The sequence below is a fragment of the Podarcis filfolensis genome (assembly GCF_964270895.1).
Source record: "Podarcis filfolensis genome assembly, chromosome: 1".
NCBI classification, from domain to species: Eukaryota; Metazoa; Chordata; class Lepidosauria; order Squamata; family Lacertidae; genus Podarcis; species Podarcis filfolensis.
Genome location: NC_139604.1, coordinates 92904318 through 92919828, shown reverse-complemented (window position 1 = coordinate 92919828; position 15511 = coordinate 92904318). Strand labels below are relative to the sequence as shown.

Here is a 15511-nt window from a genome sequence, read left to right as displayed (position 1 = left end):
GATGCAAAGCATAATAGTCAGCTAAGAATTTGCACTTGAAATGCTTTGAACCTGGTCTGAGATATTGATTTAGTCCATGGTTGATTGGGTTCCATGCATGAAATAATGTAAAAAATCAAAAGCCTGGATCACTTCTTAGACAAGCTGGCTGCTAAATCCCATCTTCTTGAGGGTTGCTAGAGAAACATAGAATTTTCAGATATTATTATCTGGAGAAGGGTTATTCGCAGGCCTCAGTTGAGGAAATTTGCTTATTTGCATTGTAATCCTCTATATGTTTACTCCAAAGTCTTTCCTTTTGAGGATGCCTTCACAAGGCAGTTTATTGTGGAAACGATGTTCTCATGTATGCAGTGTTTGAGCAGTGTCTACAAGGCACCGTCTTCTTCAAAATACCATATTCCTCAACCCACTCCCCAATTTAATCCAGTGTTAAGGTTTCCTTGTCTCCCTGCCCTAATTTATTGGATTTTCCATGAAAACGTTAAGCCCGTATTAAATGGGAAAATAATAATAATAATGCAGCACACAGAGAATTGGACTTCCTCTCCTCTCTCCATGCCGCCTTCAAATTCTGTTCCTGAGGGTCCCTCCTACATGGGGGGGGGGCACTGAAGGGGAGCGAAGACAAGGAAGAAGTTCAATTGGACAAGCAGATGCTTGCTGCAGAAGCGGGATGGCAGCATTGTATACGGCCCCATGTTTTTTCTCCTTCTCCTTCTTTACCACAGGTGTTGTTGGGGGATGAGTATAAAAACCCTCTTTCTAATTAACACGTTTAACACTGCTTTCCCCACTAGCTTAGGCACCCTTTGCCTTGACATGCACGGGGGTTCCTACTTTGCCACCCTCCAAATTATAGCAGATTTATCTTAAGTAGCTGTGATCCAATCAAGTTCGATTGAAAAACCATTAATATGGGATTGAAGAGCAGCAAGATGTGCACTGGGAAGGAAACACCACCTGTCTTCTGTTGGAGGAGAATGGTGTTGAAGTACCAGCCAGAGTAGGCAGTACTGACCTAGACGAATCAGTTGTGGGGAAAAAGGCAAATTCCATACCTAGGGTTCATTAGGAGAGGAATTGAAAATAAAACTGCCAAAATCATAAGAACATTATACAAACTTGTTGTATGACTGCATTTGGAATACTGTGTGCAGATCTGGTCACCTCGGCTTAAAAAGGATATTGTCAAGTAGGCAAAGGTTCAGAAAGGGGCAGCCAAAATGATCAAGGGGGTGGAGCAACTCATCTATGGGCAAAGGTTGCAGTAGCTGAGCCTTTTTAGTTTTGAGAAAATGTAAGAGGAGACATTATAGAGGTTAAAACAATTATGCATGGCATGGTGAAAATGGATAGAGAAGTTTTTATTCTGCTCTCATAACACTAGAACTTGTGGACACCCAATGAAGCAGAATGTTGGAAAATTCTGGAGAAATAAAGGACAGTACTTATTCACACAGTGCATAGTGAAACTATGGAATGTGCTTCCACAGAAGGCAGTAATGGTCACCAACTTGGATGGCTTTTTTAAAAAAGAAGATGAGACCATTCATGGAGGTAAGGCTATCAGTAGATACTAGCCATGATGGCTATACTCTGCCTCTATGCTTGGATGCAATAATGCTTTTGAATACTAGTTGTTTGCACCTCTGGGGCAGAGAGTGCTGTTGCACTCAGGTCCTGTTTGCAGGCTTCTCATGGGCATCTGGCTGGCCACTGAGAGAGCAGGTTGCTGGGCTAGATGGGTCATTGGCCCAGTCCAGCAGGGCTCTTCTTATGTTCAGTGGTCTAATAATGTATTATTTTATGTTTCCCGCTGCAGAGGATTTCAATCACTGGTAGTCTAAAAGTTATTGGGTAGCAGGTGATGTGAGAGACCTCTGCCTGAGAGATGGTTCCTTTCAGACTAGACAATACTGGGCTAGAGGGGCAAATGTTCTGTCCTTAAGGCACCTTCTTAGGTGACAGAGGCAATTTTTGTCCGTGTTTAGTTGTGCTTCAAAGGCCTGCAAAACTTGATCAGAAGTGATAGCAGCATCAAAAGAAATGTGTTCATGCCACGGGCAACAATGGCTCTGATAAGACTTCTGGCTTTTCCAGCCTGTCTCCAGCCTTGCTATAGGCTTGCTTTGTTCTTCTTTTAATTATAGTCTCGTCCAAGTCTTATAGAAGGGTGGTTGGAATATGTCTGCCCAACTCCTGAGAGAGCAAATGGGACTGCAGGTGGGAAAGAGGAAAAATCGAAAGATCCTCTTACGATGTTGCAAAAACAGAACAAAACACCAAGCTATTTTGAATTGGAAAATATTGAACAGAAGGGTGTGCATGTTTGGATGTGCATTCAGGATGGAAGTTGAAGCTGCTTATTTTCTTCTTCTTCCCTAACTTGAGTAACATATAACTTAGTCTGCACGTTTAATTTCCTTCTCAGATCTTGTGTGATGAAAATGGAAAACACCAAACCCTATAAAACAAACACACACGCACACATCCTAAACAAGCAGAGAAACCTGGTTGAGTGCCAGCCCTTTTAGCATCCAGCTTTAGCTCCAAGTGAATACATTACAGATGTGTTATAAGATCCCAAAATGAAGGCTTTACAGTGGAAATGCTGACAGCCCCCCAAGCGGAACAGCACACTGTAATTAGCGTTCTTCGGTGAATGTGCCAAATGAAGCCCAGCAGTGCTAAATGTAACAGCGCAAGCTTTTTGTTGTACAGCTGTATTAGGATGTGCATTCTGACAGTAAATCGCACTCTGTGGAACGTTGCGTGTGCTGCTATTCTTCCACAGATCTAACTGTTACCACTTGCAATGGAGGAAGGGTGAGCAAGCGGACACCTTCATCTGTAAGGTAAAGGTAAAGGGACCCCTGACCATTAGGTCCAGTCGTGACCGACTCTGGGGTTGTGGTGCTCATCTCACTTTATTGGCCGAGGGAGCCAGTGTACAGCTTCCGGGTCATGTGGCCAGCATGATTAAGCTGCTTCTGGCGAACCAGAGCAGCAAACGGAAACGCCGTTTACCTTCCCGCTGGAGTGGTACCTATTTATCTACTTGCACTTTGACGTGCTTTTGAACTGCTAGGTTGGCAGGAGGTGGGACCGAGCAACAGGCGCTCACCTCGTCGCGGGGATTCGAACTGCCGACCTTCTGATTGGCAAGTCCTAGGCTCTGTGGTTTAACCCACAGCGCCACCCGCGTCCCTAATTCATCTGTAGCAGCTTGTAATTGAAACTGTAGGGCAGCCTGACAGGTCTTGTTTCTAGAGCAGGGCAGTCCAGCATGCAGCCTGGGGGCCACATGTGCCCCTCAAGGCCCTTTTTGACAGCCCTCTGCAGCATTTGACACACATACCCCAGCCCTCAAGCTGCCTTCTCAAAGCTGGATAAGCAAAGTCTGTCCTTTGGGAGGGAGGTGTGCAGGCTCTGACAAGGTCTTCGAGTCCTCTGGCTTCCTCCCCAAAGTCTAGTTAGGACTTGCTCTGAACCCGCTTTGGGAAGAAGGTAGGAAGGCTCTAGGACCTAGCTGGCTTTTGGAAGCATGGGCTTTAGGGCATGGGGCTTTCACATTTTGGTCTTGTGCTGCCTTGCACCCGTGCAACAAGGTAGTGTATGACCCGCAGGTTCCATGTCGAAGTACTCTTTCAGCCCACTGGTCTAGAGTGTGTTTGAGGGACTGCTTGTACTGTGTCTGCAGCATGGCTGATTCCTATACACTGCCAAGTGCCTGTGCTTCTTCTCTGCTCACTTTTCACCCATCCTGCAGGGCATGGCAATTCTACAGGTATTTCAGGCTGTGCAGTCAGGGCCGTTAATTGACCAAGCCACTAGTTTGTGTAAGTCTGTGCACAGCTCATCAAAGATTGGAAGGGCATATGACAGAGTAGCCTGTGGGAGTACATGTTCATTTTTTGTATCCCAGTGTAGTCTCTGGTCAAATAGATTTTGCGGGGTTTTGAGGGTCCAGAGGTAGTTGAGTGAGCCGTCATTTTGAGTGAAATGACAGAAATGCCTGACTGCTAGAAAGATGTCTCCTAATGTCTCACAGACCTTGTTAAAATCAAGCATTGAAAATGAAGTAATCACATTCCCTTCCAGGATGGCTAAGCACTTCATGAGTTGCACATGCAAAAAGTAATTTGTCCATATGTTACTGATGTATGCATAACTTATTTGGTGCATTTGAGAGGCATATCTGTTGATTACAGTGAACACGCTCTTTTCTTACTGAGTTAAGGAATGAAATTACTGATTGCATTACATTCTTTGACCTGGAGGCATGTGTGTTACGGCTACAAATCTTGGTGTATGGTTGGGATTTGCCAGGAATATTTGTGTGTTGTAAAGCCTGTTGGATATTGCCTGTCTCTGGAGTAGGTGGTGAAGGGAGGGGAGTGACTATGGGCTAGTTTAATGAAAATGCAAAAACAATACTGAAAATGGCAGCTGGTTCCCCCATGTGAAAACAGCCTGGTTCATCTAACATCTTTTTCATATGCCCATGTATCTCATTGCATGACGTAATTTGATGGTGCAGGGTGCCTGTGAGAGTTTGTGATTTTCTGCTTTTACCTGGGATGTGGGAGGCCAGCAGTATTACTAGCTTCGGATTTCTCAGGGAGAAGGCGGCCATTCATTTCAAGTGAGCTGTCTCTGTAGCATTATATAGAATAAGGAACTCTTGAGGTGATTTCTCAACCTTTTCCAATTTGACAGTATATATGTTGAGGTGAGTTGAGCAGATCTGTACACAACATTTCAAATGCAGTGGTGCCATACATTTATATAATGACATTCTGACATGGCAGTTTTATTTTCATTCCTTTCCTAATGATTGCTAGCATGGAATTTACCTTTTTCACAGCTGCCTCATACTGTGACAACATCTTCCTCAAGCTCCACTATGACTTCCAAGATCTCAGTCCTGCTCAGTTAGTATAAGTTCAGACCCCATGAGCATATATGTGGAATTAAGATTTTTTGTTGTTGTTCCAACATGCATCACTTTACACTTGCCTACATTAAAATTGCATTTGCCATTTTCCTGCCCATTCATATAGTTTGCAGAGGTCCTTTCGGAGCTCTTCACAATCTCTTTTTGTTTTAATAACTCTGAAGAATTTAGTATCATTAGCAAACTTGGCCACCTCACTGTTCACCTGTGATTGTTTAATCAAGAAGAAGTTTAATGAAGAACTTTAATGAAGAAGTTAAAATTCAGAGATCTCCATACTGATCCTTGGAGGAATCTCAATCAATCAAATCTTTATTACGGCCATAGATCAGCATAAGGGAGGGGGGGTACAATCATTTAAAATCTGAAAAATGATTTGAAAAACTAAAAAGAATTAAAAGTCTGTAAAAATCTAAAGGAAGCTAGGAAAGTCTGAAAGAAGGGTTAGGAACATTAGACGGGAGTGGCAGATCATAAGAGGTTAGTATATATAAGACTATAGCTATCAATCTGATACGAGTGCTCATTAAATCTAGTTTGTGGCACAGGTCATTGTCTGACGAATTTTGAGCGCTGCTGTGCAGAATCTGGCAACACTGTATGTTGTAGCAGGGTTGGTATCTGAAAGCAACAAGAAGGTATAGAATTGTCCTGTGCACACCTTGCAGCAGTGTTGGAGGACTCTAATTTCTACACCCTTTCATTTGAAGAACTATCCCTTTATTCGTACCTAACCACAAGAGGATCCACAGTTACCTCTTAGCTCTTGCTTGCATGGCTGAATGAATACATCCTCCAGAAATACATACTGGCAGAAATAACAATGCTTGTGTTTAATTTTCTGAAAATCTTGTTTCAAAAGATATGCTGATTTTGCAACATGGTGGGATCTTTATCTTCTTCTTGGCTTTTCCTTTCCTGCTGCAAGGCATCCAGCACAAGAGAATGTGAACCCTTTGACAAAGGGGTGGAGAGGAGGAAAAGATTGGCAGCAGGTTTTGAAACCCTTTCCCCTTTAGGCCACTAGTTTGAATCTAAGCTATCTATGCTATTAACATATGAAGGAAGGACTTAGGAAATTCTATTGGAATGGGAAATGATATTGTGAAAAGAAATGCTGTTGTAACCAGGCACCTTCTTGGGTAAATCTGGGAAATCAGCTCCCATGGGCATCTTTAGGTGTTCCTTGAAGCTGGTTAGCAAGGCTAAGTGTGGGAGACTTTCCTTGTTTTGGAAGGCTGGAGTCCCTAGAGGACAGCTTTTAATAACCGTGAAGATTAATAACTGTGCCACCCATCCCTACAGGCTTTTTTGGAAATGTGACAAAAGATATAACCCAACTATTGTAACTAAAAACAGAAGAGTCAACATTCAGTCTAGTAAAATCTTGCAAATAATGTTGTTGGAGGAATAATGTATGTGCACCATAAATAAAAGCCAAACACCACTTTGCTAAAGCACAGGGGAAAGGAGCATTGACAACATCGTGGTGCAACTCTATAGGAAGCCTTTTGCTAGCATTTATTAATACATTTTCTGCCATTTGCTGTTCTTCTGACCCAAGCCTACATGAATTGCTCCCTCATGTATTTGGCTACTTTGCCACTGTTTGGCAGGCAGGATTCAAGACCCAGATTGGCAGCACATGAATGTGTGTGATGCAATGGGCAGGTTATTAGGTCTGGGTGTACAAGTCTCGGGTTCAGATTTTTGCTCTTCATGTATAAAGCTAATTGGCTGGGCTTGGTTAAGCTATTTTATGCAGTCTCTAATTGCAATTGTGTGATTGCAATGAAGTGATTTTTTAAAAATCTGCTGGTAATATGTTTAGAAATAACTCTTACCTGGCTGGGAACATTGGATTCAGAGGCTTCAGGCAAAGGAAGTATGAGTCCTATAACCTTAAAGGAGGGATGCAGGTTGCGCTGTGGTCTAAACCACTGAGCCTCTTGGGCTTGCTGATCAGAAGGTTGGTGGTTCAAATCTCCACGATGAAGTGAGCTCCCGTTGCTCTGTCCCAGCTCCTGCCAACCTAGCAGTTCGAAAGCATGCCAGTGCAAGTAGATAAATAGGTACTGTTGTGGTGGGAAGGTAAACTGCATTTCCATATGTTCTAGTTTCCGTCACAGTGTTCCGTTGTGCCAGAAGCAGTTTAGTGATGCTGGCCACATGACCCGGAAAGCTGTCTGTGGACAAATGCTGGCTCCCTTGGCCTGAAAGCGAGATGACCCATAGTTGCCTTTGAATCTGAATGCTTTTACATATCTCTTGGGGAAGCTACATCAGACACGCAAAAGGGATTTGGGTGGGACCAGCGTGGTCCATTGCTTGGTAGTTTTCATTTTTATCTAATCTCCCTCCCAGTATTTCCCATGCTTTTCTGTTGGTTGCAGTTACTGTGATAGTTCATAACTCTCCTCCTTAAAACACTGGCTATGGACCAGCTTATTGTTGTTGTTGTTGTTATTTTGTTCTACACAGAACCTACTAAATATGTCTGTCATCTGCATCAAGAGAGCAGCTCTTGACACTTGATGGCATCTTTGCTGATTATGTGCATCTTCCAGTCTCCACCGAAACAATATATATTCACACACATGCACACAAATTGAAGCTTGTGGTTACATGCAAGTTGAATTCAATCTGCATGCATCTCATTTTCTTTTTTTCTTTTTGACTAGGTGACCTTGGAGAAAGTGCTGGGAATCACCGTCTCTGGAGGCAGAGGATTGGCCTGTGATCCAAAGAGTGGTCTTGTTGCTTATCCAGCTGGGTGAGTCATTGAGGGTGTTGCACAATGAATGCACGTTGTCAGCCTAAAGGTACAGCTTATGCCAAATCTGTCATGTAGCAGAGTGATGCATTTTATAAGAGCCTCATAAAACTCCCTCCAATTATGAGGAACATCAGCAGGGTAGGTTTAAATTGCTGCAAGGAAGACTCTTTACCTATCATAACTAATTAAATTATTCTCTAGGGTTCCTCCTCTAGCTCTTAGCTAAGTGTTAATTTTTTAAATATAATAATTGGATTTGGTACTATGCTGTACATGGACATGATGAAAATGTGAAAATTAGATGGATTCTGGCTGCCTGTTCAATCAGAAGATGCTCCATTAAGACTGCCAGGTAGTTTTGTGATATGTGAAGTTTCACGCGCAGTGGTTCCTTTGTTCATGCAGAGAGAGAGAACCTGGTCACTCTTTTGATTCTGGAGCTTCCACTGTTCTTTCCAGCTTTTATTTAAGTGGGTCCAAACAATTCTTATTATCTCAATAATAATCTAGAGATAAGCACTAGTATGTAGCTTGGGTTGGCTTGTTCTCAGTAAGGGTTGGATGCAGTGGCAAAAGCACTGTGCAGTGCTGCTTTTGTTTGCCCTTTCTGAGTGAATCTTCTGTTAAGATTTATGTACATGAGAGGGAACTGGAATAGCCCTAGGTCCCACAGACAAGGCTCTTCCCACCTGCCTTTTCCCTTCCAAGCTCCTAAGGACAACAAACCCGCTCACCCCTTTTTGTATGGCGGCATTGCAGTACAGAGGAGCCTTCACTGGGTCCCCGATGAGGGAATTCAAACTGGCTGTGCCCTTCCTATCAGGAACCGTATCTTTGCCTGCTCCCTGTTTTGGCAAATGGGGATGCAGGCTGCGGCTTGGGCTGTGCTGGTGGCGAAGCCGATGGAGCCGATGGTGGGCTTCCCTCGGATCCGCCCCTTGCCCGTTTAAGCAGCTAGCACCTGGGGCTCAGCCTGTTTGTTCCTGCGCCGGGTTTCCCCGCCCAGCCACCCTCAGTTTAAGCTGATATCCAATGACTTTGCTGTGGCTATGGTGGTCGCCATCCTTTAAGGGGCCGGGTAGGAATTTGCCCATCGGCCTAATTGGCACCGACCCGGTGGTTCTGCCTACCACATAGCAATTGTCACAAGTGGCTGGGCATTGGGGCAATCCTTTGCTTTGGATGGAGGGGGAGTTGTAGATTCTGCCTGCCCCTCCAAATGCTGGGGTATCCCCTTAAAGGGATCTGGGGGTAGTGGTCATGTCCACACGCCCAGGTGGGGCCAGGGTCGAAGGCACTCCCCCAAACAGCGGTCCCTGCGGGGGTCACCCTATTTGATATAAGTCTTAGGACCCCCTGTCTGGATTGACCACGCGTCACTTCCGCAGGCAGGCCGGAAGTATTTAGATTGCCCCATGCCCAAACCTCTTTCATCTGTATTCAATAAAGTTGGGGCGTGTTCTGACCGAAAACCAGTCTCATTGATCTCTTATTATTTGGGTTGGGGTATGGGAAGTCTGATGCCTGGCCCTGCAAGCATGCTGGGTTATAACCATGGAACTGAACAACTGTCTCTGGTGCTCTTGAACCTTGTAATCCTCGGCAGAGTGATGTTTTGGACAGTCAGACACAAATGTGGACAGGTGGGAAACTCCCTCTTCCCCTGAGAGGCCTGATGCTTTTTACTCCATAAGTGGGGAGTTGGGAGTTTAAGAGGGGTGAAGTACGTAAGTCCATGTTGGAGGCAGATCTCTGGGATCTTCAGGAATGCCTGAATACAGCTTCCTTGTATTTTTATCATGTGCATAAAGGAACAGGAGCTGGAAAAGCTGACAAAGGTGATGCTGAGTGCCGAACAGTGATTCTAGAGCTTGATAGATATTTAGTTTGTTTTGGCATTTAGTTTTGCTAATGCATCTGGGTGCCTATAATTAGTTTGGAGTGGGAAGAGAAGAAATCGAGGCCAATCTTAGAAAGCTGCCGGTTTGGCAACAATATGCCTATTAATGCGGGTAGCACAGCAATCATTTTTGTCATAGCTAGGCTTGCCATGTGACTGCCGTTGAGAGAAGCTTTTGTCACCCTGTGTGGCTTTTAAGCTTACAGCCAGTGCTTAGCGATATTTAATTTGCATACATTTAAACGAGTTACTGTACAATTTGCTCACATGCTGGGCCCCCAGAAAAGAAATGGGCTCCTAGGATGCGGCTGTGGAATCTGAGGTATGGGTGTAAGAGAAGGGCTTGGTACGAGTACTACTGTCGTCTTCAAGTGCTTAAAAATTAAAAGCCACCAAGATATTCCAGGTCCAAGCCAAAACATCTACCCATGGCATTTCTCTGCTGCTCTTTTAAAGTTCTGTAAACCCTTTACATGAAAGTTGGCATCTAAATGCTGAAAATGTTAAATTTGAGGTGGAACTGGAGGTGTCCTCACTTTGGATGTTTGAGGGAAGCTAGAGGAATGCTGATAAGATCACAAGATAAAAACAACCCACTGTTAGAGCATGGAGGAGATGAAAGAGAGCCCTGTAGCAAATCTAAATGAGGCAAGGCCAAGCGTACTGGAATCTTCCATCTCCCCACCCCAAAGGAAGTGTGCAGGAATCAAAATTTTGTGCTTGCTTTGAAGCCATGTCTGATATCCCTTGTTCTTGCCTTTTGGAGAGATGATGGCTCTGGCATGTCTTGCTTCTGCTGCAAACATGGGGTTTTTTTTATTTAGGTGGATTGTCCATAGCAATAAGGTAGAATATTCCCTGCCATCATTATTGCAGTCATCCAGAATGCCTTGCTGTTTTCTCAATTATTTATGAATGGCTTTTGACTACGTGTTGTTGAAGGCATAGAAAGAGCACTGCTGGAGCAGGCCAAAGGCTCATCTAGTCCAGCATTTTGTGCTTCTCACAATGGCCAACCAGATGCCTATGGAAAGCCTGCAAGTAGCATCTGAGCGTAGCAGCACTCTTTTCATTCCCAGAAACTGGTTTCGCTTAGAATATTATGCATTTGCTGTTATAAAAGTGTGATGATTCTTAGCCTTACTAATTGAGTATCTGCTCACAGTAGATTTTTGAAATATGGAAGTTTTAAATGCTGGAGAGGTGGTTGCTTTACTGCTTTGAGCTGTGGGGCAGTTTTGCTTCAAGTCAATGTTTCTTTTTGATTCTCTCTCAGTGGGCATATATGCAGCTTCCTCCCCCTACCCAGTAATATTTGGGTTGCAGTAGAATGGCAGGAATTCTTTGTTTTCCATTTGATAAGCAAGCATGTGTTGCAGGTGCGTGTCCTTCCTTTGTATTGTCTTAAAAATTCAAGCTAATGGCATTTTAACAAAGTGTGGGGAAACTGCAAAATTCTGCTGCAGCTTTTGGCTTTTTCAGAAGTGTGAAACTGGTAAGAGGAATTTCCTGTGAAGTTTCTCTGAGGCATTTCCTGTGAAGTTGCACATCTATTAAACAAAAACTAATTTGCTGGCAATTTCCATCATCAAGAAGAATGTATGCCAAGTCTGAGCCTAATGAGTAGTGCCAAAACATTATTTTGACTCTGTTTGAAATGATTTGGGGAAGTTATGTGGTTAAATGATCCTGCTTAATGGAATCAAGGTGGTATCTTTCCCCCATGGCCCATTGCATAGGATTCCTGTCTGAAGCCTAGCCCTTCTGTGCCTTGGCTGAACAGCCGCCTGCTTCCATGCTATGCCTAGCTGCTTTGTGATGCTGATAAAGTTTGCCACTGTCAAGACAACGCTTTGTGTTCAGTTTATCCTCTGCAGTTGTATTGGCCCAAAACACACAAGAGAAACAGTTTGCAGACCTAATTGGGTTGCAAGGTCAGTTTGTTTTATTATCTTGTTCTCAAGGGATTTATACCTTCTTGGCAGTATGCAGGGGGGAAAGAAAAAGGGGGGAAACGCCATTGGCTTCTGTCACTGGCTTCTCTTGAGTGTTCATTCTGAGGCTTCCTTTAAACTCTCTCTCTCTCTCTCTCTCTCTCTCTCTCTCTCTCTCTCTCTCTCTCTCTTTGGCAATGGGAAGCAGAACACTCATTCTTCTTGATGTGCATTTTGCTGTCCATGCCAGAGTACAGTGTCCTTGGCCCTGCATGGGTGCCTGCCATATAGCTCTTAGCATATGCTTCAGTTCTGATCTGTTCGTCTCCAGATACCCTGCTAGTTGACTCAACATTAATTTAAATCACAGGGCAGTCTCCAGATTCAACTCCCTTGCTGCTCTAGCCAGAGGGCTAAATTATGTAACAGTGCTTTATTTTTTACTGTGTTTGAAAGCACTAATTTTTATTTAACTGTTAACATGGATCGATCCTTCAAAAGTCTCAAATCTCATGAAAGTACCACCAAAATAATGCTATTATGCTGTTAGATTTATTTCTGTTTTCTCTTTTTCTTTAAATGTATGTGAGCTACATTACACTTGAATACTGTACTGGCTTCTGCTGAGTAAAAGCGCAAATCCTAATAAAACTAGATTTGCAAGCTATATTTGTTTTACACACAATTGTTAAATGTCAGGTGGACGATGTTGAGGTTTCTAGGTTCAGTAACAGCATTTGCTGGGGAAACTGCAGTCCGTCCGTCCCCCAATATTTGCCACCTCTGACCTTCTTTGGGATCTGGCCCTCCTGCCTATTAGACTCGAACTTGAGCCACAGAGTGTTCATGTGCATTACTTACAAAAGACAGTCCTCTGTTTGAAGGATTGTCCCGTTCAAGCCCATATTAAAAATACAGAATCCTTAAGAAGGGAGATCATGATCCTTGAATTTGCCCATCAGCAGGACAGTGGACAGAGGAGGCACAGAGGTCACTTTATCACAGTCTTCCCCTCTATATTGATGGATTTCTATTCTAAGGTAAAGGGACCCCTGACCATTAGGTCCAGTCGCGGACGACTCTGGGGTTGCGGTGCTCATCTTGCTTTATTGGCCGAGGGAGCCGGCGTACAGCTTCTGGGTCGTGTGGCCAGCATGACTAAGCCACTTCTGGCAAACCACAGCAGCGCACGGAAATGCCGTTTACCTTCCCGCCGGAGTGGTACCTATTTATCTACTTGCACTTTGATGTGCTTTCGAACTGCTAGGTTGGCAGGAGCTGGGACCGAGCAACGGGAGCTCACCCCATTGCGGGGATTCGAACCGCCGACCTTCTGATCAGCAAGCCCTAGGCTCTGTGGTTTAACCCACAGCGCCACCCACGTACCTAAATTACAGTAAATATTTCCAAATGTGCAACTATACATATAAATTAGCATATACAGACTTTTATGCAAATCTGCCCTCTCCTCTCTCTCTCTCTCTCGCCCTCCCTCCCTCTCTCTCTCTCCCTCCCTCCCTCTCTCTCTCTCTCTCTCTCTCTCTCTCTCTCTCTCTCTGTGTGTTGCATTTCTTCTCTTTTGGTGATGTGTGAGTCAGGGTTGCCAAATTTCAAACAGTGAAAATCCGAACACAAAAGTTGCTGAGCTGCCATGCATCTGGATTTTCCCAGACATTTGCCTGATTACTGCCTAGAGATTGCTGCCGACTGCAGTGTTTCGGATACGTCTGGGAAAATCCGGATGTAGGGCAGCCCTAGTGAGTGGCCTCTTATTGAGCCCTACTTCAGAGTCTCCAGGTAAAGGACTAAAATCTGAGGGTGAGGAGATGGCATTGAGAATCTGGTGCCAGAAGCTGAGCCACCATGCACCACACCTTTTTGTTCCCAGATTTTGCTGTGCAAGTGTTTGGTTCAGAGCCTCTGGGGAATTCTTTGCAGTCCTAGAAGTGCTTCTCTCAGCTCCCCCCCCCTCCCGAAAGCATTAAGTTATTTCTCAAGATCTGCATGCAGGGTTAATTCTTCTGGGCCCAACACACAGTTTTCTCTTCTCTTTTCCTCTCCTCTTTTATGTGCCTGTTTTGAAAAATTAGAGAAGTGATTGGCTTCCCATGACTTCTGTTAGTTCCCTGTACTTAAGCTCTTTGCATTCTTGTGGTTGGGTTTGCATTAATATTGAGGCACAGCAGTATGGCATGTGTGTGTCTTAATTATACACAAGTGACAAATGCCTTTTAGACAGTTCCCCATCCCTAGAATATTGTGTCAGTTCTTCTGTGGACTCTGGTGGATGCCAAAGGCTGAACTCATTTACTCACATATGTTTTGGAGCCTGTAAATCCTTTCAGCACCTCTGGCACCTGCTTTCTCTGGGATCTTAATAGCCCAGATTATTACGATCCTAGGTCCCTCCTTCTCTGGTGCACATGTGATGCCCACACCCTTCTGGCTCCACCTTCCTGTGCATAGGAAATGCCAGTGGGATCTCAGGAATGCTGAGACCAGTAGGTTTTAAGAGCAAGCCCTTTTTAAAAACACAACTATTAAAAAGATGTGTCCAAGAACAGGCCTTTAAAACTTGTTGTGAATCTTAATCCTTCCCCCTCTATAACAGGCATAGGCAAACTTGGCCCTTGAGATGTTTTGGGACTACTACTCCCATCATCCCTAGCTAACAGGACCCAGTGGTCAGGGATGATGGGAATTGTAGTCTCAGAACATCTGGAAGGCCGTTTGCCTATGCCTGCTCTATAAAATCTCTTAACTCTAAAATACCTTATTTATGGTACCTCCTAGCTATACGCTGCCAAAAATATTTTGAACTTCAAAATATTATTCCTAGTATCACTGAGCTACGTTTGAATTTTTGTGCAGCAATTCAGTACTGTACACATATATTGCCATATACAAAATTTCACTTCCAAATGCTAATGTCTTCAGATTTTTAAAATCTAGAACAACGTGCAAGCAAGGCTGTCTGATCTGGTGTGCTACCAAAAGTTGATACTGGTGAAAGGTTAGTACCAGCACTGAGTGAAACTTGGAAAAGTAGGAACTGTCTTTGCTTGCCTATTTTATTAAACAGTGCAGTTGGTGCTCTCCATATGTTGGAATACAGCTTCCATTATCCCATGGTGGCTGGGACTGCTGGGAGTTGGAGACCAAGGCCATCTTGAAGCCAGCATGCTGGCTCCCCCTGAGTTGGAGGATGACCCAGCAGGGCTCTTGTTATGTTCCTAAGTTGCTTCTCTTTTTAAAAATAATAATTTTAGCTTGCTTGCAGTTCTCTAATTCTTCTCCCCCCGCACCCCTGTTCTGCCTCATGCATGCACTTGTGTTGTGTGTGTGTTTTGTTGACATCGCTGCTGAGATTCTGTATCCTAGAAACAAGAAGTAAAACAAAACTAAGAAACCCTCTGAGATTGCTGCAGAAAAATACAAAAAAAGAAAAAGTGTAGCAGGAATGCCAAGCCAGATGGGGGTTGGTGGTCATACACCATGGTTTTATTTGACTCTTTTCTTTTCTTATGGAAACAAATCCTCTCATTCCATTGACCCCAACCCCCTTTTCCTACACTGATCATTAGCCAGCATGGTGTAGCACTTAAGCATGGCAGACTAGGATCTGGGAAACTGGGGTTCAGATCCCCACTCAGCCATGATGCAGGACTAGTTAACCATCTCTCAGTCTGATCTATCATATAAGGAGGTTGGAAAAATAAATTTTGAGGGGGGAGCATGGAGGCAAAGGAGGATATATATGTAATAGGTCTCTTTTCCATTTATGTGAGGTTTTACTTGCTTTGTCTGGCAATTTGTAAGTTACCCACATAGGCCTGAGTTGTGTTCCAGCAGCTGGGACCTTTGCACACTTTTGCTTGTCCCATGCCCAGAAACCATGGGTCCGAGCTCTGCTCCTTTCACATGGAAAACCTGTTCTTTAG

General features: G+C 44.1%; 1 protein-coding gene and 1 long non-coding RNA gene across 13 annotated transcripts in view; both read left to right on the top strand.

The window, feature by feature from the left end:
* Positions 1–15511, top strand: part of LOC310766305 — an 818379-nt gene that overhangs the window by 675411 nt on the left and 127457 nt on the right. The window lies entirely within an intron of this gene.
* Positions 1–15511, top strand: part of MAPKBP1 (mitogen-activated protein kinase binding protein 1) — a 117075-nt gene that overhangs the window by 33264 nt on the left and 68300 nt on the right. For all 12 annotated transcript variants that reach the window (XM_083609723.1, XM_083609730.1, XM_083609726.1 and 9 more), the window contains exon 3: positions 7642–7733. In XM_083609723.1, the coding sequence (XP_083465849.1) occupies positions 7642–7733 (92 nt within the window). The remainder of the gene's footprint in view (positions 1–7641; positions 7734–15511) is intronic.